The following is a 24,393-nucleotide window of genomic DNA, read 5'->3' as shown; positions in this document are numbered from 1 at the left end:
CCCAGAATCTCCTTTTGAGTCAGTTCGGGGCGATCTCCGATTTTGTAACAATGGAGATATGCAGACGCGTAACAAACGCAAAGGAGAGCAATTATCCCCAGAACACTTTCAGTTGCTTTTGGACCTTCACCAACGGCAAGGTTTACCGGCTATAATCTTCAACTACGACCGTATGAAGTGCGAGAGCATTATGAAGTCTGTCATTTCAGAGCTAAAGCGTCATGAACTGGAATGGAAGAAGACAAGTAAAGAATGGCAACTAACCCTAACCCTAACCCTAACCCTAACCCTAACCCTAACCCTAACCCTAACCCTAACCCTAACCCTAACCCTAACCCTAACCCTAACCCTAACCCTAACCCTAACCCTAACCCTAACCCTAACCCTAACAACCCCTTTTGTTTTTGCCGCTTTATTTCCAACTTTTTTATTTATTATTTTATTTTATTTTGTTCTGCTTATTTCCCTTTTTTGTCTTTGTCTTCTTTTTTCCAATTTTATTTTTTCATTTTCACTCTATTTCTTTGCCTCTCTGCGCTATTTACAACCGGTTACACTTTTAAACCTGCCCTTCCCGACACCCCACTGCCAATAACCTCAACCACCTCTAACCCTGACCCTCCCGACACCCTACTGCCAATAACCCCAACCACCTCTAACCCTGACCCTCCCGACACCCTACTGCCAATAACCCCAACCACCTCTAACCCTGACCCTCCCGACACCCTACTGCCAATAACCCCAACCACCTCTAACCCTGACCCTCCCGACTTTTTACTCCTACCAATTTTACCCATTTTATCCCCAATTATTTAACATTTCTCCTTACTGCCATCCGGTGCTTCGGCCTTTCTTTCCACCTTTTTATATATATATCTCCCACTTTTTTCCCAATTGTTTTATTTCTAACTTCTTATATTCCCTATTACTTTTTCATATTATTTGTTAAATCTCCATTTCTTTTTTATTCTTGTACTTCATATTTACTTCCTTGCTCCTTTCCCACTCTATCTACAAAACTTTATCCAATTATTCCTTATAACCAATTTTTATCTTCGCTTTTTAATTTATTGCCCCTTTTTATTCCCTTTTATATTATAATATCCTTTATTATTGTATATTTGCTTTAAATCCGCAATTATTTTACGCCTTTTATGTCCTTTATTTTTATAAACTTTAATCCCACAACTAACTTCCCATATTTCCCTTTTCTCTTCTCCCATATCCTGACATTCGTTTTCCGATACCATTTATCTGTTCTTTCAAAACCTTGTAATTAATATTGTAACTATTTATACCAACTGGCTTTTGTTTTAAAACCACCTTTGTTCTTCTTACTTTAAATTTTACCCCATTAAACTCTTTTTATTTTTTACCACCCAATTAAACAACTTACAATTAAAATCTCAACAATATATTAACATTATTATTTTATTTTTCAACCCATCTCCCAAATATCATTCATTTTTTCCTTCTATCTCTTCGCACCGGTTTATTTGCTTTTTTATATTTTTAAATACATTTTGCTCTATTACCCTGCACCTTTTAACTCAATTCCTCAAATTTTTAACACGGCCTCCAACTTAACAATCTGCCCTTGTTTTCCTTTAAATTTATTACTTTTTTAATTTTTATAATTCCCGGTATAACGTTATATGTATTTACGCCACTCTTTTATGCTAATGTTTTATTTTTATTCCTTTACGATTCCATCATTATATTTTTATTACTTGGTCTTTAAACGAATACAACGCACTTTTCCCCTACATTATATATTCAACAACTTTTATTCTTTTTCTATTGAACTTATAATTATTAATAACTTATGCAAATTTTATTTTAATATGTTAAATTTCATTTCTTTTATTATCACCTTTAATTTAACCGCATTTATAAAACCTAACCTTATATTTTATAACCCTATCAAACTTTCCCGCCTTTAAATAAACCTAACACTCCCGCCCCCATATAACCCTAACCTTCCCGCTTCCTTATAACCCTCACCCTCCCGCCTCCTTATAACCTTAACCTTCCCGCCTCCTTATAACCCTAACCTTCCCGCTTCCTTATAACCCTCACCCTCCTGCCCCTTATAACCCTCACCCTCCTGCCCCTTATAACCAACCTTTTACTCCTGCCATTTTGGTTAATTATACCTTTTGCCCAACCGCTTCGCCGTGCCTCAAACCCTCGCTTGCTCGTACCATTATTTCTTTTATTTCAATTTTGTATTTTTTCCCCATATTTTTCCTTTGTATCGTCCAACGATATATTAAATTTCAACCTTTTATATTTCGTTTTGTTATTATTCTCATTATTCTTTACTTATACTTTACCCTAACCCTAATCCAATTATATTTTCTTTTTCAATTTAACCATTCATTCCTTTTTTTAACCCTATTACCAACAACTGTTTAAAACTTGCCATCAAACCAATATTACCCTGCCTTCAACTCTTATTCTTCCCTTTTCCACATCTTTTTAAACTTCACAACCGCCCTACACATTTCGTTACTTTCCAACCCACCCCATCGAACCTTTCGACCCATCCATTCTAATTATTGTTTTATATTATCCCCCATTCCACCCCCTTTTCCCTTATTTGTTTTTTTAACCATTTATCCGCTTTATCCCCTAACACCGCCCACAATATAAACGTTATCTCCACTAATACACCCTCATATTACCAATTTTTGTTTTTTATTTTTCCATATGTTCCCGTCTGTTTTATTTCCTCGAACTTGTTGCATATCAATTATGGTATTTTATAATCAAAACATCCCAAATATGTTTCCCACCGCATTGTTTGTTTTACTTTTTTAACTTTTAATAATGTTTTTTTTTGCCCATTTGCAATTGGCCATTATATATTCTCAAACAACCTCGTTTCCTTTTTTATTCGTTTTATATTATTTATAACCGGATGCCCATTTTTTTATTTTTTTTAATTGCACCACTTGTCCGACTTTTTTGTTTTGCCGCTCCCGCTTTTGCCATCCGTGCATTTTTCGCTCCCCGCGCTGCCGGTAAAACTTTGCCTCCTCCTCGTTTTTCCCGTTTTTCTTTTTGTTATATTTTTTATTTGCGCCTTTATTTTTATTATTTCCTCCGCCTTTTTTTATTTTTATCCGTTTTTTTATTTGTTGTTTTTATTTATATCGCCAATTTTGTCCATCCGCCTCGTTTTCATATATTTATAATATGCTTTCTTTTTTTTCGCATTTCTCCCTTTTTATACGCCCATTTATTTTTTTGTTTAATATTATCCGTATGCATTCCGTCGTTTTTATAAATTTTTATATTATTTTTTTCCATTTTTTATTACCCCGTTTATTTTGCCGTCCCCGTTTATTTCGCCGCTCCGTTTATATTATAATTTTTTCGTTTATTTGTCCGTTTTGTTTTTTTTATCCGCTTTTTTATATATAATTTTGCAACCGCCGCACTGTTTTTATATATATAACTATTCGGATTTTCGGCGCGTTAACCCCCAATTTTAATGCGTTTATTGCCGTAAATACCTGTTATTTGCTTTTCTGTAACTGCCGTATAATTTTCCGTCTTTTTGCGCTTATTTCCACGTTTTGGTGGTAATTTAACGCCCCCAATCGTTTTCCGTAATTTGTCGTTTTTTGCACCGTGTTGCCATATATAATAATTTTATTTCTTTTCCCTTGTTTTTTCTTTATTTTTTTTGCCAATTATATTACCACCTCGTTTTTTTTATTTTTTAAATTAAATTTTAATATTCCGTATCCGACGTTTTTACGTTATGTCGCCGTTCGGAACTAATATATTCCCAACCTGGGCAATTTTACCAACCGCCCAAATTCCGTTTCGTTTGTCGCCCGTAACGTCGCCATTAAATATACCATTTGCGTCTCCAATTTAATTACCCTTTATAACTCTAACACCCGCGCCCGTTAATTTCCCCTTATCCCCAAATCCAACACCACGTAACATTCGTTTATTATAATTCGTTTTAACCGTTTTATTGCCCGTTACCCGTTAATAAAATGCCCAAAATTCTTTTTTACCGCCAATTTTACCGTTATTAACATTACCAACGTCTATTTATACGGCCGCTCCGACGCCCATTCCACGAAATTGATCCCCAATTCGTCGCATTTGTTTTTAATATTATTGCGCAACGACATTAACGGTATTATTATTATCGTTATTTTTTCGGCCGAATATGCCGCCGGAAATATAAATAATATATTTTTGCCGCCACTCGTACCTACTACCATTATTACCGGGCTGGTTTTCTGTATAATTATTTATAACGCCGGGTTTTACACTCCGCAAAACTCCGTTTTTTCGTCCAATATTTGCTTTAATTGCAATTTTAAACCAATACGCCGTTTTATCCGCCAACGTCTTTTTTCTTTTTCCGTGCTTTATTTCGTCAAATCCGTAAACCGTATCGGGTTTTTAACCATGCTATTTCCTTCCTTCCACTTTTTTTTAACCATTAAATTAAATATATAAAACGCGTGCCATTTGCGGCTGGTTTTTTGGAATATAATTGGCCGCGCTTCGCGCCCACGGATTATTTTGACTGTCTTTTTACCTTTGCCGCCCTGCTCGATTGGTTACGCGCTTCGCGCCCGGGCCATAACGCCATTTTTTATAATTTTATTTTTAACGTTTTTTTTATATTTCATTTCTTTATAAAATAATTAAAACTTTTTTTTTACTTTTTCGTTTGTTTTTTTGCGTTATATATAACCGGACTTATTGCAACTTTAATATTCCTCACACTTTGCTTTTAATAACTTTAACCGCTTTTACGCTTAATTTCCTTAATAATTAACCCTTATTTAACCGTTTATATTACCGTAATTGCGCTATTTTATACTTTCTTTTCTTTCGGTTATATTTGGTTTATATTCCATCCATATAACATTTATTTTATATACGTATTATTAAATATTATTTTCTACCTATTTTATGTTTTATTATCTTTTCACACCACATATTAAAAAATATTCTTTTTCGATTGTTTTATATTTCTCTTTTATTTTGTCATATTTCAACATTTTCCTTACTGGTATAATACTTGTTTGTAATTTGCTTTTATATTTTAACTCCTTTTGCTTTCCAATTTGACCGCATTTCATTTCGCCCAATCATAATTTATAACAACTTCAAATTTATTTTTCCATATGTTTTTTAATCCCCTCAACTTTTTTCTATTATTTGATTTATTATATTTTCCCCTTTATTTCAATTTCAACTTTTCTGCACTATTTTCGTTATACTTCCACTATTTTAATCCCAACGCATCTTATATAACCCTCACCCTCCCGCCTCCATATAACCCTAACCTTCCGGCCTCAACGCCGCCGAACATGGGACGCTCCGCGTTTTTTTAAACCACAATCACTTTTAACCCTAACCTTCCGGCCTCCACGCCGCCGGACATGGGCGCTCCGCGCCATTATACGGGTTCCGGGGGCGCTCCGCGCTTTTTTAAACCATAATTATTTTTTACCCTAACCTTCCGGCCTCCACGCCACCGGACATGGGCGCTCCGCGCCATTAAACGGGTTACGGGGACGCTTTGCATTTCTTTAACCACAACCACTTCTAACCCTAACCTTCCCGGCCCTTTACCCTTATAATCACTATTTTTCGTCTTTCTGCGCTTTTAAAACATATTTATCATTTTAATATTCGTGTTTGCTAATTTTATATTCACGGCCCTGGACCAACTTCAATTTTAATTTTATTTGCCTTTTTTGCTAATTACTTTTATTTTATCTGCGTTTATTTTATTTATATATATCCATTTACAAATTGTTAATACTTACGCATTTAAATCCCACCGCCCTCCATCTCCCTGCTCCAAATTTCAACTAATCGAAAAAATAATATACACAACTCGTTCGTTTCCATCCTTCCCCATTTAACCCGCTTTCCCATCCGTTTCCACGCCTCCCTCCCTTCGAATTTTCCATCCCAATGCCTATCCCCCATCCTCGTTTTCATTTCCTCCCGGAACAACTCCGGCGCCTGGTCTTGAAATCCTGCAACCACCTCAAACAACACCCTTTCTTTGTCGCAATCCGCCCCCGTTCGCAACCGGAACTGTCCCTCGTCCCCTGCCACCTCTACCCACCGTCCGCAATACGCTTGCGGTACCATACATTTGCCGCAACCCCCGAACCTTTCCATCCCCGCCGTGACCAACCTTTGGATTTCTCCTGCCCTCGCCTCAATCCTCGTACGAATTTCCGTTTGCTCCTCCTTGCGCGGGCAATCTTCCACCCCGTGCCTAAACCCCCCGTCGTACGTCAACCGGCAACTTACGCACGATTCGGCCCAACTCTCCAAATACCTCCCCAACCACCACTCCTGCCTTTGCTGCTCCCTTCGCCGGCCTTGCTCCGATTCCGCCAACGCCGCATTGCTATCCTCCATCACCGCGAACTCTTCATCCCCCGACCCCCACTCTTGCTCGACCGCGCCCAACCCGCGCGCCTGGCACACGTCGCATACCTCCTCCCCTGGCCCTGCGCAACTGGCCCTGTCCGTCTGCCCGTCCATTACCTCGTTTAACACCGACCGCCGACATGCATCCCCGCAAATGTATTCCACCATTTCCACCTCCAACCCCGTATTTCCCACGCCACCTTCGCCCGCCCGCAACACTATAATCGCCTCGCTTTTTTGCCCGTCCCGTCCCGCCCGCCCGCTTTCCTGCGCGTAATCCCGCAACCGCCGCGGCGCCCCCGCGTGTATTACCGCCCTAACGTCGGGTACGTCCAAACCCACCCCTAATGCGTTCGTCGCCGCAATCACCCCCCCTTCGCGCATCCATGCCTGTATAATCATCTTTTTCCCATTTTCGTCTGCCACCCCGGCGTGGTATATCGGGCAACCCAACGATTCCCCGATCGTTTCCGTCCGTTTAATTGTCCCCCCGTAAACAATCATCCGTGTGTCGTCGCCGTATCGTAATCGTGCCTCTCCTACCGCCTCTTCCACCGCCTCCTCTATTGTTTGCTGCTTGCCTCCGACTTTCTTCGTATGCCTGACCCTATATTCAATATTATGCCGTGATGTCGACACCCGGTATATTGTGACCATATTCCCCTGGAACCCCATCGCCTGGTGGAATGCCTCCTCGTCGCGCGGTGATAACGTGGCCGTCAAACACACCACTTGCACCCCCCACCCCGCGATCGTCCGACCTAACAACCCCAACTGCGGTCGAAACTCCGACCCGGCGTCCAAAACCATGTGGCACTCGTCGACAACAACTCGGTCCAACTGCTGCCGCACCCGCAACCGGTTGACGAAATCCCGGAACATCTTGGTGCTCGCCGACTCGGGCGTTACAAACACGATCGCCGCCGCCCTGTTCGCGCCCCTCGACGTCCACACGTGCGCCTCGATCCCGCTTTCCCGGCACCGCCGCCACAAATCCTCTCGCAACGCCACCAATGGCACCACGACGATCGTCGTTCCTGTTATACCCGTGCAAAATGCCGGCAATATAAACGACAAACTCTTGCCTCCTCCCGTGCCCGTAATCTGTACGATCGGCGTCAACCCCTTAAAAATCGACCTGACCACCTGCTCCTGGCATCCCCTGAACTCCGCCCCCTCTCCCATCATCCGCTGCAACGCCCCGTGGATGTCTACAACCCGCATTCTCTTGAACCGCCTCGCCCGCGCCTCCTCTGCGCTGTCGCTCCACGGGTCCCTCTTCCGCTTGGTTCCTGCCGCCTCCACGTCCGTAAACCCTTTATCCCCAAACCCCAAAAACCGATGCCATTGCGTGCTCGCCATCCGGAACTTCTGCCGCATATTCGCCGTCCCGAACACGTTGCGCCGCATTTCCAATCCATAAATTATCCCTCGCGTCCTCGCCCCGTGCCCCGTCTGCGCTGCCAACACGTCCGTTGCGCTTGCTTCGCGCTCCTGCCCGTCGTCCTCGTCGTCGTCCTCGCTAAACCCTTCCACCTTGAACGCACCCTCCAAATATCGGTTGCTGATCGCCACCACGATGTTGCGCCACGAAATGATATCGACCGCCGGACCCATAAACCGCTGCGTGTGCTGCTGCAACCGCCGCCTTATCCGGTCCGACTGCCATACCCCGTGCGCTTTGGCCGTGTGCACGATCGGTCCCTGCTCTTTAATGGCGTCCCTGACCCTGGTGCTTCTCGCGCCCTCCGCCTCGTTCTCGTCCTCGTCCTCGTCCTCGTCCTCGTCCCAATCGTCCTCCTCATCCTCGTCCTCGCTCTCTTCTGCCTTGCTAAACATCACCTTGTTCGCCCATAAAAACGCGCTTGCCTCGTCCCCTCCCTCCACCACCCCTTGAACCTGCTGCCAAAACGGCAACACCAACCACATATACCACATTAATAATAATCCCACCTCCCGCGGCACGAACCGGCTAACTGCCTTGGCCCTTTCCGTCGTCCGGATATTCTTGTGGTACAACACCACAAAACTTATTAACCCGTTGTCCACGAAAACGTTTCGCGTCCCCCCACCGCCCGTATTCCACATCCGCAACCCGATAATCTCCGTCCCGCGTGCCGGCTGCCCGCCCGTAATGTGCATCAACAATAATATCTGCTCGCGGAACCGCTCCACCGACCGCTCGTACCGCCGCACTTGCTCGCCGCTGAACGGGGACGCTTCTGTACCTGCCCACGCCCGCTTCAACTCGATTTGCTGCGATATCTTGCCCATCAACCACGTTTTTCCGTCGACCGGCCACTCGTTACGCTCGTCCCGCAAAAACGAATACCCGTACGCCTCGTCGCTCTGGTCGTCGTGTAACCCCGCCCAATTAATCGCCGGAAATTGCTCGTGGTCCTGTCCCTCCGGTATCATCAACAACTCCGCCATAACCTCCCGCGCTTCCGCCACCATCCCGTGCACCATGTCGACCAACTGGCCCATGCCGAACTGGATTTTCCGGTACGTGATGGTGTCCCCCTTCCACGACACGAACCCCTCCGCCACCGTCGTGTTGCGGATCGCCATCCCGTACGCCTTGCGGTCGTATATCCACCCCATCGGCGACGATCGCCCCTGCGTGGTCGGCCGTACCATGAACCGCATTACCTTCTCGTGCGCCCGCCTGTCCATGCCCACGCATTGCTCGTTTGCCTCTTCTGCTTCCAACCCCTGCGCCTCCAACCGCTCCATTTCCTCGTCGTCTTCATACTTGATCTGGCTCGCCAACAATATCCGCGTCATCTTCATCACCGCCGAATATTTGGGCGTGTAATTCAACGGGCTCGCCCATCCTGCCATCGGTAACAACCCCATGACCGCCAACCCGCTAATCACTGCGTTCTCGTAACCCGTCCGCAATAATATCTGGTCCATTAACCCGACGACCGCGTCGACGCACAACCGATCCAACCGCTCCTCTTGTTCTTTCGTCGGCCTCCGCGTCTCTGCCAACTCTGCCGCCGCGTTTTCGAACGCGTCCCACCATTCCCCCTGCTGCAACGTCAACCGGTACGCCGGCCGCTCCTCGTCCTCCATCGCCTGGCTGCGGTGCATATAACAAATCACCTGCCGCATCACCTCGGTGTATTTTTTCCACGTTTCGGCTTCCATTTTGGCACTGAACCGCTTGTCGCTCCGCTTGTCGCCATCCTTCCGGTTGATCGTCTTTAACACGATGTCGTCGACCTCCCCCTGCAAAATCATCCTCTGCCCCTGCCGTGCTGCCCGGTGGAAACTTTGCCACATGGCCTCCAACGTCCGCTCCTTTTCTTTGATTGGGTCGATCAACGCCATCATTTTCATGCGGCTGAACCCGCGCAAATGCCGCGACCAACCCACCTCCTGGACCCACAAATTCGGCTCCAACTTCTCGTTGGCCATCTCGACCCTGTCGTGGTAAATTCTTTCCATCGCACACATCTTTTCCTGGCCCAATTTGACTGCCTTGCTGATAATGTCGTCGATTGTCGCCACGGCTCGTACCGGCGGGTCATCCGTCGTGGCCCGCGGCCGTTCGACCTCGAACCAACTGCTTGCTTGCCGGTTCTTAAAAAACCGCTGTAATCGCACGCCCGTACGCCACGGCAACTGTGCCGCGACTTGCTTCCCTCCTCTGGTCCGCGGGTTTTGCCATGCATGCTTGGATCTGTAATGGTCGCGCATACTATTCTCTTGCCGGCAAACCCACCCGCATTCCGCGCATCCAAAACCGTCCCGTTGTGCCGGCCGCAACAACGGAATCTCTGGGCACGTCGGCGGGGGGAACGCGAACTCGCGCAATGCGTTATGGTCCTGGTAAATATTCGGCAACTGGCCGACTGCTGCTGCAATCTTTCTTGCTTGGTCTGGCCGCATCTTATGGCTGGTACCGCGTAAATGCGGCTCGACCTCGGTTGCTGCGTTGGCAAACTGGCATTGGGTACAAATTACCACCTTATATTTGCTTACCCAAACGTACGGTCGAATGTCTGCCATTCTGTCGTTGTGTTGGTTCGGTTGGCATTAATATTGATCAAATGCTGGACTCGTCTTCTGTTGGACTCGTCTTCACCTTTTGTTACCGCGACCCTGCGTTTCGATTTTTTTAATGGGCCCTGCTACGCTGCATGTAACCTTGACGCGTCCGTCGCCCTCGTCGTTTGAAACGTTTTGGGTTGGCCTGCTATACCCTAACCCGTCCTTCATCCTCGTCGTTGCCCTGACCTGCGATACCCTAACCCGTCCGTCCTCGTCGTTGCCCTGGCCTGCTGTACCCTAACCCGTCCTTCATCCTCGTCGTTGCCTGCTGTACCCTAACCCGTCCTTCATCCTCGCCGTCTGTTGCGTTGGCCTGCTCGTAACCCTGACTCGTCCACCCCCAATCCGTCACCCCATTAATATTAATAATACAATCTTAAACCACGTACAACTCCCGCATTTCTGCTCCAAATCAATCGTCCTTTTGCTTGATTGTGCATGGCGCCTGAATCTATCGCTGGTTCAAATTTTGAAGCGATACGATCAAAAAAAGTCAATGCTTCGTAACCCTCTAGTAAATCCAATGCTTCGTACCCCCTGCCATCATCCCTGCAGCCTTGGCGTCCACACAAAATCCATTGCTTCGTTCAACGAAACAATCAGGTATTACTGGTTAGTAAATCCAATGTTTCGTACCCCCTGCCATCATCCCTGCAGCCTTGGCGTCCACACAAAATCCATTGCTTCGTTCAACGAAACAATCAGGTATTACTGGTTAGGTATTACTGGTTAGGTATTACTGGTTAGTAAATCCAATGCTTCGTACCCCCTGCCATCATCCCTGCAGCCTTGGCGTCCACACAAAATCCATTGCTTCGTTCAACGAAACAATCAGGTATTACTGGTTAGGTATTACTGGTTAGGTATTACTGGTTAGGTATTACTGGTTAGGTATTACTGGTTAGGTATTACTGGTTAGGTATTACTGGTTAGCCGTCACAGCCTGGACCGGGTCGCCTCTGAGCTTTATCGACACGCCGGGCTCGGGAGCTTACGTGCGAGAAGACGGTCGAGTTTTGCGAGAAGACGTGTGGCGCCTACGACACCAGAACTGGCGCGCCGAACCAGACGGGCTCGTGTTTCGGAACTTTCCCCTCTGCCCCTGGCCACCCTTTGGATCGATTCACGTCAACGAGCTCGAGCTCGCGGTGCGGTCGTCCACGGCTTGCGAAAGACACCGCCGGGTGTACGTAAGATGGACATGGCGGTTCGGGGACAAAACGGTCACGGAGGAGACTCAAAAACAGCAGAAAAAACACCACACTACCGCGTCGGACAGCCAAGGTCCGGACTCGCCTCCCCGGAAGCCTACCGACGACCTACGTGATACGCTGGAGTACTTTGGAAGCAGCGAAGCGTCTAAAAGTGCTGTACGAGACATATTTAGATGGTCTATGGACGAGCTCGAGCCCTCCGGAAAGGAGGTGTATTCCCATGGTTGGGTCGAGTTAATTCCACCCGATGAGGAGAGTGATTTCGAGGACGGCGCCAGTGGTGGTTCCGAAAAGGACGTGGACTTTACAGACCCCAGTCATCAGGGGAGGATTGAGCAGTGGATAAATACATTGGACAGATAGACAAGTTTCCTAATCAGTAAAAAAAAAAGAATACCGCCTAGACTATACTAGCAAACCTGGTGCTATTTACTACACCGACTCACTCCCAAATCGTATTCCCTGTCTCGTCAACATAATAGTACTTTTGATACTCAGCGCTCATATCCAAATCACCTCTGTCTGCTCTATGGAGGCTTCCATTTAATCGTGGGGGTCTTCCTGACCTTCCGGCATCTGGTCCACTTATTTCCAGACCTATCGCGCCTCCGGCACGTTTGCTGGTCGTGCTCGTTGTTCTGGTGGCTGCATACTTTGCATTGCCCTCTAAAGCCAGAGCTGGCGGTCATGCTTGCTGAGAGATGAACCGAACGGGGGATACCACATTCACTATCATTGTATATTAGTATAGAGTCGTGCAATGCGGCTTTAAGGGATATATTTATCAACAGGTAATTTTTCGCGTTATATATCTAATTTCAACGGGAGCCAAAATACCGTGGGGAAAAAGGCACAGGCGAAAATCTCGCCTGTCACAGTTATAACCTCAGTAGGCGATGTCAGTGTATTATATATATAGGTAGATAGTTTGATGGAGCAGGAAAGGCACCCGTTTCGGGTCCGAAGAGCCAAGAGCTTCGCAATCTACGCCAGTGTGACCTGTTGAAAGCAAGCCATGGCTTTCACGCCCGGACAAAGGGGGACCAACGCAATATGTAAGAGATGCGTGATAGAAAAGGAAGGGGGTCCAAAGAGGTTGCATTTTGCATAGCCGGGCCAAGTTGGGAAATCATTTTTCTGGGACGTCGAACTTGATGCTCTCTCTGCTTTACTTGACGGTGGCAGTTTGCGCGTGGAAAGCGGTTCCCCGCCCAGGGGGCGGGCGGACCATCCATGGACCCCTTGCCAAAATCGCCCAATACACGCCGGGACGACCTCCAGGAGGGCTATCAGCTGGACGGCCGGCTCATTCGGCCGCTTATTTTTGGAATCAAAAACACAGATTATAGAACGGGAAAATTAGGCTTTTAATATATAATATATAAATAAAAACTTCAAAACAATTTTAAAAACAAATTTAATTTTAATATTAAAATCAGTTGCGCGTATAATATTAGAGTTACAAAAAAAATGGATAGAATATATTTGAATTAATTTTTCGCAGCGTTTAAATTATTTAATATATAAACCGGAACCCAGACTTCGTTTGCGTCTCAGCCAAATTCCCGGAACCAGCCTCGACCTCTGCCCTTTCCAGTTTGTCGTTTTCGCGCTGGTGCAACCACCGTAACACGAGCGCCAGTATCGCAACCGTTAGGCTAATTACCGCGTTTGCGCTACCCCCAGGGACGTACTGCGGCGCCGCCGACGCGGGGTACATGTAGCTTCCGTAGGCGGATGCAGTGTTACCAATCATATTAGCGATGGCGACACACGCGGAGCGTTTGACCAGCGGGCGCGGAAACGAGTTGGCGATCCAGGGCACGATAATGACAAAGGCTGAAACGGAGCCCATGGGCATTAGGAACATGGCGAAGAAACGCGCAGCCAGGTTGCTTGTCGCCGTCGCGATAACGTTGCCGACGGTGGCGACGAGCATCAGACCGATAATGTGCAGCGAACGATCGTTGGTCCGCGACGCCGAAAAGGTGGCTGCTATCGTGGTGAGGAAGGTGGCGAACCAGACTGAGTGGGATTGATGTGGAGTTAGGATGGTGTCCCAGGCGGAGAAAGGAGGACAGGCCACTTACCAGGTACGGTCAACAGCAATGTGACGATGCTGCCGTAGCCCAAAGTCCCGACAATGCTTGGGAAGAAGTACTGGAAGGTCTGGGAGAGCAGACTGAGATGCTGCAGCAAGACAAACAGGTACAAGCGGTAGTCTTTGAGAGCCAGCTTGACGCCATGCCAGACGCTCGTTGCCGTGGCCTCATCCGCTTCGTCAATGTCCTCCAACAGACGGTACGAAGCCAGCGCCCGCTCTTCCTCTGTCAACCATCGTGTGTTTTGCGGGTAGTCGGGTAGAAAGTAGCCAGCGCAAAGACCGATGAAGACGGTGACGACGCCCTCGATAATCTAAATTGTTTTTTTTTTTTTCTGGGTTAGCAGTTGACTCTCTCGAGTATTACTGTGGCCAATACTTACAAAAAGCCATCGCCACCCGGCAATGCCCTGAGTGTTGTGCATGTTGCCTAGGATGCCTGCAGCCAGCAGACCGCCAAACATGTTGGCCAAAGCGCTGCCCGAGTAGAACCAGGCGACACGGCGCGTGAGTTCGGCGCGAGTGTACCAGCTGGACATGAGGAAGATGACGCCGGGGAAGAAGGGAGCCTCGACGAATCCGAGGAAGAAGCGGACGACGATGAGGTCGGTGAATTTGCGCGTCGCTCCGTTGCAAGCCGACACAACGCCCCACAAGACGGTAACGCCGGCGAGGTAAAGCGACGGACGCACGCGGGTGATGATCAGGTTGGAAGGCAGCTGCATGAGCAGATAGCCTATAAAGAAGATTGAAGTGGCGAGGTTGAAGTCGGTACCGGTCATGCCTAGGTCGGCCTCGAGAGTGCCTTGGCGCGCCTGGGCCAGGTTGGACCGGTCGAGGAAGTTGAACAGGTACATGAGGATGAGAAGGGGGAGCAGCCGCCCGTCAACCTTGCGCAGCAGCTTCTTTTTTTGCTCTGCAAGCTGATCCGGGTCGCGGGAAGCAAAGTCGAAAGCCGGGGCCGCAGCTGGCGGCGAGACTTTCTCGGCGCTTTGCGCTTCGCGCATCTCGACCGAAGTCTTTTCGTCGCGTTCCATCTTGGCAGTACGGGTCACTAGGATAAGCAAAGTTGATGCCCAAATGGGATTGAAGGAGCGGCAACTGGTGGAATGGAAAGAGGCATGTCGTTTATATGTGAATCGCGATGGCTACCTACCTACCTCAGCATGCTCGTTGCTAGGTATGCTCTGCTCTGGAGCAGCCCAGGAATAATCACCGTAGAACTCCATTAGCTCCATCGTCGGCGTGGGGATGCGGGGTAATAATGGAGAATCAAGGCCATGGAAACACCGGGGGAAAACCGGGGGAAAAAGGCGGAGAGTGGGTTGGAGAGCTTGGAGAGCAGTTGAATCTCGCATCCACTGCTGCCTTGTTGCGGGCCTTCTATGCCTCAAATGATCTCCACAGTAGCATCATGGTCTGCGGTGTAAGCTTAACTGGCCGCGTCTCGCGGCTAGTGTGATGCAGGATGACAACAGCCTCAGCCAAGCTGTTGAACCTGAAGGAGAAAAAAAGGCCCTGGTATGGATGGCGGGTGCGGAGTAGCTCCAATGCGGCGGTGTGCATCTCCGATGCTGTTGCGGACTGAACTGCCGGGAATGGGGTAATTACGGGAACGGTCGTCGGAGGCTAGCAAGAGGTGCGGTGGTTTTTATGTTTGTTCTAGCGGTCGATCTTTAGTACGGTTTACTTAGCGTCTGGGATTCAACGGCATTGGAGTTTGCAGTCAATTGCCTGCTGGCTGTCTTGGTCGCTTGCCCGGCAATCGGCACAGAAGAGTTATGGAGAGCTCGTCTTGTCAACTAGGGGAAATTTTTTACATACTTCGTAGTACTTCAGAAACGCCATTGTGGGCCTTGTGGGTCTTGAGAGTCGGAAGGCGGCTTGGCTTCGACTGCTTCTGTTGATCGCCATAGCTTGGTGCAATTTAGGTCTTGAGCCGGCTTCCTTGGCCACCTGGCCTCGGCAGTAGGTAGCCCGACGTTGGCCTTCTCAGACCTAAGACTCGGTCTTGACTTTGTCCGAGCCCTCGGTCTTCGCACCGCACACAAAAACTGTTTGGTCGCATGTCGGAAACGCCTCCCAGCAGTCGCTATAGCAGCTATTGTTGCCTCTGGCCCGAGCTTGTGTGCGCTTCTGCTCGAGGAGGTGTCGTTAGCCCGGGGTATTTGGCAGGCTCGCCGCGCAAACAACGCGGTCGCACCTGCATCCCCCGATGGAAATGCAGCATGGCCTGGTTATATCCCACGTCGCTTTCCAGTTCAGTTACGTGATCAGGATCAGCCTCCATATTCATCTCCAGCCCTCGAGTGACGGGTGAAGGCTCCTGTTCCGCGCATGGGGTCACGGCTATTGTGAGAGCCAGCGCCGTCCCTTCGGATCCGTCGCATATTTTATACGCTTATAATAAATAGCCTCATCGAAAATTAGAAGATGACAATTTCCGTCCGCTGGTTTCCATCCTGGCGGAAAAATACAAAGTCTTTTCTGGACTCATCCTCCCAATACTGCTGCGAAAATAGCCCTACTCGTTCAAAGTCAAACTGCTCACCCTTCCTTGCCAGCACTAAACCTTCATCAATCACCAGCTTGACTCCCCTCTCGACACGGTCCATGGTGCCTTCACCCCACGGACTGTCGCACGGGTGATCATTTGTCCTCTTTGTTCGTAATATCAGGGCCAACCACAGTAGTAGTAGTAGTAGTAGTATTAGTTAACGCCGGGCTCGGCCCGGCTTGTTAGCCGGCCGTTAGCAACCTCCCGAGGGGTATCTCGGCGCGCGTTCTATCTTCTTTATTTACACAGGGGGAAAACAAGGAGGGCAGAGGCGGATCGTGCCTGACCGGGTTCGGGCCCGGTCCTGCTTAGGGGGTTAGTTCACTGACGCGACCCCGTGCCTAAGGTGCACGGAGGGTTCGTCTGACGGCTTGTGCCGTGAAGTGTGGGTGAAAAGGCAGTAAGTCTATTCCTCGTCAGAGTTCGAGTCGTTTACGATCGGTGTCCCTAGGCGTAAAGTGCGTTCGTGGCGCGCGGGGCGCTGGCGGGCCGCTCTGGGGCGGGCGCTGAAGTAGTTGGTGGCTATCGAAAACGCCTCAAAGCTTTTCGGTTGCCCGAAGCTTGTCTGGAAGAATTTCCAGCGTTGGGCGCGATTTGGCGGCCCGGCCGGCCGGTCGTTATCAGGCCACGGCCAGTTTCTCCACACCGCCCGCGAATAGCGGCAGTGCACCGGGTGCTCAGGGGAGGTCCGCTTCCAGCACCAGGCACACGAGGTGTTTGCATCCTGGTGGTTGAAACGGTCATGGTAGGCCTTGAAATCGCCGTGGCCGGTCCTCATGGCCAAATAATGGCCCAGTAGGGGTCTTGGCAAACGCAGTTCCTCGGGCTCCTTTCTCGGTGTGTATTGGAATTTCCATTCCCTATATGCGGGGGACCGTTCACAGAGTTCTTTACGCCACCAGTCCTTCTCTATATTCGAAAGAATGGCTCTGAGGACCGTGCCGGCACCGCTATACGTGGTTTGCTGAGCCCTCGGGTCTGGGTCCGGCGGTCCGGCGGAGCCGGCCTTGGCCAGCTCGTCAGCCCGGTCGTTTCCCGGGATTCCCTGGTGCCCAGGGCACCAACGGACCCGAACCTCGGTACCTTGTTTTCGGAGTAGATCGACAAGGTCATGGAACTCCAGAAAGGCCCATTGGGACGAACGCGGCGCGTCGCCTCTAAGACCCCAAATAACCGAGGAGGGCCAACCACAGATCCCTACCCCACAACTTGACCGAACTGTCGTCTGCATACCACCACGTCCGGCCTCCACCGGGGTAGAATGGCCGTCTCGGTCGGTTGGTCCACCATTTGCATCGAAATAGGGGGGCCGATATGACTATGCGACCCGGCGTGGCGACACTGCCCCTGGGCTGGACTGCGGGTGGTGCGGTCGCTTCGATTGCCTCAGCCACTATCAGTCGATCGGTGCTGTACCTCTCGGCATCCCTGCCATGCTGGTGCGTCGAGCTCGGGAGGAAAACGAACAACACCGGCCCGTCAATGCTGGCCCAGCTCCAGCTCGGCGCCCTCTTCCAGTAGTCTGGCGGCCGGACACAGCTGTGCCTGTCGTACTGGCTAAACCCAGCGATCCATAAAAGATCATGAGGTAGCATCTGCATCCAATGGCCACCCACACTCTTCAGACCCGTATAGGAAGCCAATGTCTCTATGACGCCATGCACGGCCGCCAGCTTGTCGGACCCAAATGTCAGGTTTAGTCGCGAGTACCGCTGCAGAAGCTCCCACCACCGTGCATGAAAGGAAGGATAGTGCTTTGCTTCAATGCTGAGTATGTTGGAAAACTCGAGGCACAGATCGTTGAAGTCGGCCTTGGCCGTGTCCATGCCAAAGCGGTGATGCTCTTCCATGCGGTCCCTGTCTGCAAGTCGTTCCCACGAGGCGTAGTCCTTTACCTTCCTCTCGAGGCACGACCACTCGATTCCAGAGTGGCAAAAGGATAGAGTGCGTGGCGAAAGCAGATCCTCTTAAAACACCCATCCACGAGTATCTAGGGGCCTCGAGTCGGGCTCTGCCTCTTCCTTATCGGCCCGCGCCCATGCCACCCAGCCGTCTTTCTCGACCATTCTGCAGTCGTCATGCGACAATGGCTTACGCTGCACAAAGCAGCCCCCGAGACTGTTGCTCGAAGCAGTCGCCGCGATGGTGCAGACAGAACTGCGATAGATTTGGCCCATGATGGCTGACTGCTGTGCCCAATCTTGTGCCGAGTCCTGGACGATGCACAACGAGTCAATCCAGATGTATTGGTAACCCAGACGTATCGTAGAATCTATCGCATCTCGAAACGTCTTGGGCAGGCGATCGACCGCGACTCCTCTGGCGAGCTCTTGTTTGGTGGCAGATGTAAGTTTGAGCACCGAAGCTCCTCCCCAGCAGTGGCTCAGGGTGATGTACAGCGGCATGGGTCGATTGCGTGTCGCCCTCTGCGGAACCGCAACCACGCGGACCATACCTGGCGTTCCGAGGAAAAGCAGCCTCGCCGGGTTGCTCGACCTGCCTATTGGTTCCTGCCCTTTGCGGCATTTTGCGTGCTTCTGCAGACAGTTCTGCAGCCAAAATGATGCAAGCACAAAGGTTTTGTCTCCCGCTGTTGTTAGATCCGCCTTGTCGCTCGACTCGCGCAAGCTTTTGTACTCGATCGACTTTTCTTTGTCTGGCCTATACCAATGAAAGCTTATCTGAGCGTTGAAATTTTTAATGCCGTAGCCGTCGATTGACATGTGTTGCATTGAAGGCCGTGAGTTGAGCATGCCGTCGAACAACCTCAGGACGAACTTTTCCATCAAAGGTCGAGCGGGATCCCAATCTTTGAAATCGAGCGACTTGTGACTGGGCGCTTCACGATGAGTCCATTTACTCAGTATGATGGAGCATAGGTGGCATGCCGCAGCACTTTGTTGCAAGTCAGCAAAGCTGCTGTGGTGGAGTTCGTCATGGTGAAGATGTCTGATCCAACGTGATCCGCCTGCTGCATAACCTGCCCCGCCTGCTAGTTCTTGAGATATCAGTCGACAGGTGTCGCAAAGCGTGTGCAAGGTGACGGTGGCTTTTGCGCGTGGGTCCGAAGACTCGATATAGACTGGGGCAAGGTCTGACATTATAGTTCCTAGGCATATGCTTGCAAATGAGAGTGCAAAAATGCTGTCAAGGAAATTAGAGAAAGAAGCAAATTTCTTGATTTTATTCTGTTGGTAAAAGAGCGGCGGGGACTGGGAACAGTCGCAGCTGATGGAGGGGGTTCAGCTGGCCTTGGCAAGTCGCGATTCACAACCTAGTCCTAGAAATAGAAATGGAATAAATGAAGCAAGGACAAACGCAAGTAGAAAAAAAGACACAAAGAAAAAGAAGCTACATTGCAAGTGTTGAACCAGCACCATCCACTCAAATCAACAAAAGAGACCCTTGGACCCTTCCCGCGCGCCAAACCGTCCGTCTTCTATGGTCTGCTCCAGGTGTTGAACTCTAGAGTGGGTCATCTCCGAAGATCTTGTCCCCTCGAGCACTTCAGCTGCCATCAGCACAGCCCTTCTTGGCAGCAAACATGGTCGCGGCCGCGATAATGACGGGAAGTACGCTGACGATTTCGCCCAATCCCGCGTAGGCAGGCGGGATGCGAACCGCAACCAACGCACCCGAGGCCAAAAGGATGGCCAAGACGTTGTAAACGGCAGACCATGCAAAATTGAACTTCATGCGGAGGGAGGCGGAGCGACTAATGTCGAGCAGAAAGAGAACCCCGCCCAGGCCCGAGAGAAGGACCACGTCGGCGGCACCACGGGTGACCTCACTGGCGGCCGCCGAAGCGCCTTTGGACCCGCCAGAAGCGCCCGCGGCTGCCAATTGTACACCCACGTCGGCTTGCGCTACGGCGACGGCGTCATTGGTGCCATCACCTACAAACATAACAACCTTGGGCTGCTGCTTCTGGTTCTGCATCTGCGTCTGCTGGGAAGCCGGAGCCATGAGCTGGGCGACGTACTCGCGCTTCTGGGCGGGAGTGTACTGGCTCGCGACGTTGGATTGGGGAATGCCGACCTGAGCAGCCACGGCTTCGACGGCTCGCTTCTGGTCGCCCGAGACGAGATGCACCGAGATGCCACGACGCTGTAGCTGCTTCACGACGGCGGCGGCGTCGACACGAAGACGGGTTCGAAGACTGTAGAAAGCAATCGGAGTATCGGCAAGGGAAACGGCAAAAATGGTCATGCCTTGGTCCTGGAGGCGGGCGACCGTCGAATGCGATTCAGTCTGGGTCCAGTGCGGATTGCCAGCGCGCACGACGAGGCCTTTGTACTTGGCCTCGATGCCGAATCCCGGTACCACATGCACGTCTGTCAGATCCGCCGCGGTATGCTTTTCCAGGTGCTTGGCCACCGCGACGGAGACGGGATGCTTGTTTCCAGAGGCGACCGCACGGGCAATGGCGGCAGCGTCTGCCTTGGTGACTAGATGGTTGAGGGGGTACTCGTCTTCGGTTATGTCAAGCTCGGACTCGGTAATGGTGCCCGTCTTGTCAAACACGACGTCGGTGACCTTGCGGGCGCGCTCGGTGCTTTCGGCTGATTTGATGACCACACCGCCGCGAGCAGCAATGCCGCCAGCCACCACGAGGACCATGGGAACAGCGAGCCCCAAAGCACAAGGGCAGGAGATGGCGAGGACGGCGACGGCATACGTGACAGCATCGGCAACTGCCCGGTCTGCCGGGAACGAGCGCACCTTGATGCCTACGATGATCCAAACAATGGTCGCAAGGATGGCGGTTACGGTGACGACGGGGACAAACCAACCAGCCACGCGATCAGCCACGTCCTGGATCTTGGGCTTTGAGTTTGCAGCTTCCTCGACAAGCTTGGCAATGTCGGTAACCGTGTTTTTGCCCGGCAATCGCGTGAGCTGGACCACAAGCGTTCCGGATCCGTTGACAGTACCGGCGACAACGGTGTTGTGCCGCTCCTTGGGAACCGGCACCGCCTCGCCGGTAAGCATGGACTCGTCAACCTCGCTGACGCCGCTTGTCACAATGCCATCGGTGGGCACGGTAGAGTGCGGGAGGACCTTGAAACGATCGCCGTATTGGAGCAGACGGGCGTCCATCTCCGTCTCGGGTGCTTCGCCCTTTTGTCCCACGAGAAGCGCTGTCGAGGCCTGCAAAGATCGCAGAGACACGGCGGCCACGGCTCGCATTCGGGCAAACGCAGCAACAAGGCGGCCAAGCAACACCAGGGTGATGAGCAGAGTGCTCGTTTCGAAGAATTCCTCCGTCTCGAGCGGGCGGCCAGCGACCCGGAATCCAAAAGCCACAAGAGAGTAGACATAGGCGGCGGTGATGCTAATAACAACCAGCATGTCCATCTCTACCGAGCCAGAGTGGACCAGGGCAGAGATTGCAGGCTTGTAAAAGTCGGGCACCGCAACCATCTGCACCAGAGTGGCCAGGGCGATCGACACTGCCGCGCTAGTAAGGGGCTCGACATGCACGCTCTCTTTTCCCCAGGCAAGAACAAGCACCGGAATCGTAAGAACGGCAGCGACGCATGTCTTTGTGAGCTGGTCATACAATCTCTTGCGGCCGCTGGACACGGATGGATCATCATTCGGAGCCAGCCCACTCGAGAGCTCGCCAATCTTCTCCAGCAGCGTCCGCGGGCCGACGACGGCAGGATCATAAGTTAGACGCATGCGCTTCTTGTCGACCGAGACGACCTGCGTTACACCTGGGAGCTGGAGTTCAGACAGCGCAGTGGAGGCCTGGACCGAGGCCACCAGGACGTCGATGGTCTGGTCTCCGTCGGACATGCGGGCGCAGCGGAAGCCGGTGCCGCGCTCGACGATTCGAATGATCTCCTCGGCCTTGACGCCATGTGAGGGGTCCAGGCTGAACTCGGCGCTGCCCATGACGAAATTGACACGGACGCTGCCGACGGCTGCCGAAGAGGCCTTGAGGGTGCGCTCCATCTTGCTGCCGCACCCGGAGCAGGTCATGCCGTCGACAACCAGGGAAATGTGTTCGAGCCCAGCGGCATCCTTTTCGACATCTCTCTCCCCCTGACGAACAGAACTCAGGCCGGCACCGTGCTTCTCAACAAAAGGCTGTGCGGTGTGGATGTCGTGCTCGCTGCCGCAGCAGTCGGACTCCTCGTCGACCTCTTTGACTTGACCAATTGACTGGTCATTGTGACGGTGGTGGTGGTGGTGGTCGACAGTGGTTTTTTTAGTAGCCTTGGCACGGTGCTTCATACCATAATGGCCGTGCTTGTGCAGGCCGTGGGCCGTGGTTTCGGCGTGGGCGCCGTCTGCCCCGTGAGTGTGACCATGCTTGTTCTTGCTGTGCTTCTTGGCCTTGTCCTTGTGCGAGGATGCAAGCTTGGTTTGCTGCGACTGCTCATTGCAGCAGGCAGCCGCAGGCAAACCGCGCTCGAGGATGCTGCGGCAGATGCAGCGAGCTGTCTCCAGGTAGGCGCTGTACTGTTCAAAGGCCTTGGCGAGGTGCGAGTTGCAGGCAGTCCCGTGTCGGCCGTCCTGGTCGTGAACGTGCTCATGGCCCGAGGCAGCTGTGTACCGTGTGCTTGGGTCAGTTTTCTCTCGCGCATTCGACTGTTCGTTGTCTTGCTATATTGAATTTTTAAAACACAAATCACTTACCGTCATGAGCAGAGTCGTCGTCACATGTCTTTTCGCACTCTGCGGCGGCGGCAGCAATAATGCATTTCTCTGTGATGAGCTGGATTGTCAGCTAGCCGAAAAAAAAAAACAGAAAGAAAGAAAAGGAAACAGGAAACATTGTTTGGCTGGGGACTGACCGTCGCAATGCTCCTCATTGGTGTTGCAGCACTCGAGGGTTTTGGTGGATGGAGCAATGGACGCGTTATCGGCAGCGCAGCAGGTCTCGTCGTCGCAATCGTCGGCGGCGGTGGCGTCGGCTGCTTCCAGGAAACCACGAGAAGCCTTGTCGCCGTCGCAGCCTTCGGTGCCACAGCAGCCTTGATCATCCTCTTCGTCATTTCGGTCGTTGTTGTTGTTGTTGATGTTGTTGTTATTGTTGTTCTTGTTTGCTTGTACAGACTCGATCGAGGGCCCGTCATGACGAGGTGGGGTAGGACCCGGTGTATCCTGTCCACCTCCGCAGTCGCCCCCAGAGCAGCAGCCAGATCCCATCTTGTCGTCGCGCTTTCAATGAGCTTGTCACTAGTAAGTTGAAACAAGCTTTTGGCAATCCGTTAGCCTTCTTTTTTTTTCCTAAATGAACAACTCAGAACAGCGGAACGAGAGCAATTTTCATAGGTAGGGTAGCCTGGTAGATAAATGTTGCGAGTGGAGCCAAAACCCCGGGCAGGCTTGGCATTACGGAACGCTGTCCCTTTCCTGCAGATCATGTTTTGGCTTCGCTGGAATGTGTTTCGGCAGTTCCGGTTGTTCAACTCAAAGCGAGAACCCCATCGTGATTCGTTTGCTCGGGATTTTCTTTTGCGCACGTCCAATTACAAACTTGTACTACGGAGTACGTAACGAAAATACGAGCCTTTCCTGTACGGTAAAGTGGCATGTTAAGTTGTGTCCATTTTCCGGTACCGATCACGTCATGATTATGAAGCAGCTACCATGCACCTGACGGCACAAACAAATTCTCCAAGCAGTGGATTATCGACTTGATGGTTGCTCAAGTGCTGTACCCAGCAAAAGTAACAAGACATGCAGAACAATTACACATGACCTCTCCTCTATTTATTTTAATGCTAAATAATAGACAAGCTTTGAATCTTGCGCTCAGTTCCTGGCCGACTGGCGCAGGATCGACTGTTGGCGCCAAAGACATTTGTCCATGCAGGGACCGGAGTTGAGAAGGTTCACTGCAGCTCTGCTAGCTCATTGATAGGTTGAAGCGACATGGGTCCTCCGGATACGTTGAAACGTATTGCCCAATTCTACAACCTACTGTTGCACAAAAATAAATGTGGCAGAGCTGCCGAGCGATAAGGATGCCCAGCATACAATTGTAGAAAAGATATTCTTGGGGG

General features: G+C 50.6%; 9 protein-coding genes across 9 annotated transcripts; 2 read left to right on the top strand and 7 right to left on the bottom strand.

Annotated features, from left to right (window-relative positions):
• Positions 1 to 142: 142 nt before the first annotated feature.
• Positions 143 to 797, bottom strand: MGG_15270 (uncharacterized protein; the record flags this gene model as incomplete). The annotated part of the gene is made up of 3 exons (XM_003713216.1): positions 143 to 197; positions 265 to 410; positions 558 to 797. The coding sequence occupies 3 exons, from the start codon at positions 795 to 797 to the stop codon at positions 143 to 145; spliced, it is 441 nt and encodes a 146-aa protein (XP_003713264.1).
• A 3,273-nt stretch (positions 798 to 4,070) lies between these two features.
• Positions 4,071 to 4,627, bottom strand: MGG_16994 (uncharacterized protein; the record flags this gene model as incomplete). The annotated part of the gene is made up of 2 exons (XM_003713215.1): positions 4,071 to 4,268; positions 4,574 to 4,627. 2 exons carry the CDS (start codon positions 4,625 to 4,627, stop codon positions 4,071 to 4,073), a joined length of 252 nt encoding a protein of 83 aa, XP_003713263.1.
• A 1,489-nt stretch (positions 4,628 to 6,116) lies between these two features.
• On the bottom strand, positions 6,117 to 10,458 carry MGG_16993 (uncharacterized protein; the record flags this gene model as incomplete). Its single annotated transcript, XM_003713214.1, has 3 exons — positions 6,117 to 6,137; positions 6,316 to 10,129; positions 10,442 to 10,458. The coding sequence occupies 3 exons, from the start codon at positions 10,456 to 10,458 to the stop codon at positions 6,117 to 6,119; spliced, it is 3,852 nt and encodes a 1,283-aa protein (XP_003713262.1).
• A 538-nt stretch (positions 10,459 to 10,996) lies between these two features.
• On the top strand, positions 10,997 to 12,077 carry MGG_16992 (uncharacterized protein; the record flags this gene model as incomplete). The annotated part of the gene is made up of 2 exons (XM_003713213.1): positions 10,997 to 11,003; positions 11,443 to 12,077. 2 exons carry the CDS (start codon positions 10,997 to 10,999, stop codon positions 12,075 to 12,077), a joined length of 642 nt encoding a protein of 213 aa, XP_003713261.1.
• Positions 12,078 to 12,729: 652 nt separating this feature from the next.
• Positions 12,730 to 13,063, top strand: MGG_16991 (uncharacterized protein; the record flags this gene model as incomplete). Its single annotated transcript, XM_003713212.1, has 2 exons — positions 12,730 to 12,769; positions 12,900 to 13,063. The coding sequence occupies 2 exons, from the start codon at positions 12,730 to 12,732 to the stop codon at positions 13,061 to 13,063; spliced, it is 204 nt and encodes a 67-aa protein (XP_003713260.1).
• A 167-nt stretch (positions 13,064 to 13,230) lies between these two features.
• Positions 13,231 to 15,167, bottom strand: MGG_10938 (phthalate transporter; the record flags this gene model as incomplete). Its single annotated transcript, XM_003713211.1, has 4 exons — positions 14,972 to 15,167; positions 14,199 to 14,869; positions 13,805 to 14,033; positions 13,231 to 13,739 (listed from the first exon to the last, which is right to left on the bottom strand). Exons 1-4 carry the CDS (start codon positions 15,051 to 15,053, stop codon positions 13,231 to 13,233), a joined length of 1,491 nt encoding a protein of 496 aa, XP_003713259.1. The 5' UTR covers positions 15,054 to 15,167.
• Positions 15,168 to 15,650: 483 nt separating this feature from the next.
• Positions 15,651 to 16,430, bottom strand: MGG_10939 (uncharacterized protein; the record flags this gene model as incomplete). Its single annotated transcript, XM_003713210.1, has 3 exons — positions 15,651 to 15,869; positions 16,019 to 16,188; positions 16,367 to 16,430. 3 exons carry the CDS (start codon positions 16,428 to 16,430, stop codon positions 15,651 to 15,653), a joined length of 453 nt encoding a protein of 150 aa, XP_003713258.1.
• A 1,373-nt stretch (positions 16,431 to 17,803) lies between these two features.
• On the bottom strand, positions 17,804 to 19,485 carry MGG_16990 (uncharacterized protein). Its single transcript, XM_003713209.1, has one exon. The coding sequence runs from the start codon at positions 19,471 to 19,473 to the stop codon at positions 18,340 to 18,342; it is 1,134 nt and encodes a 377-aa protein (XP_003713257.1). The 5' UTR covers positions 19,474 to 19,485; the 3' UTR covers positions 17,804 to 18,339.
• A 394-nt stretch (positions 19,486 to 19,879) lies between these two features.
• On the bottom strand, positions 19,880 to 23,533 carry MGG_10941 (cation-transporting ATPase pacS; the record flags this gene model as incomplete). Its single annotated transcript, XM_003713208.1, has 3 exons — positions 19,880 to 22,929; positions 23,021 to 23,089; positions 23,179 to 23,533. 3 exons carry the CDS (start codon positions 23,531 to 23,533, stop codon positions 19,880 to 19,882), a joined length of 3,474 nt encoding a protein of 1,157 aa, XP_003713256.1.
• Between the last annotated feature and the right edge of the window lie 860 nt (positions 23,534 to 24,393).

The sequence above is a fragment of the Pyricularia oryzae genome, chromosome 3 (genome assembly GCF_000002495.2).
Source record: "Pyricularia oryzae 70-15 chromosome 3, whole genome shotgun sequence".
Lineage (NCBI taxonomy): Eukaryota > Fungi > Ascomycota > Sordariomycetes > Magnaporthales > Pyriculariaceae > Pyricularia > Pyricularia oryzae.
Note: the sequence above shows the minus strand (reverse complement) of the source record. Positions and strands in the feature narration are given on the sequence as shown.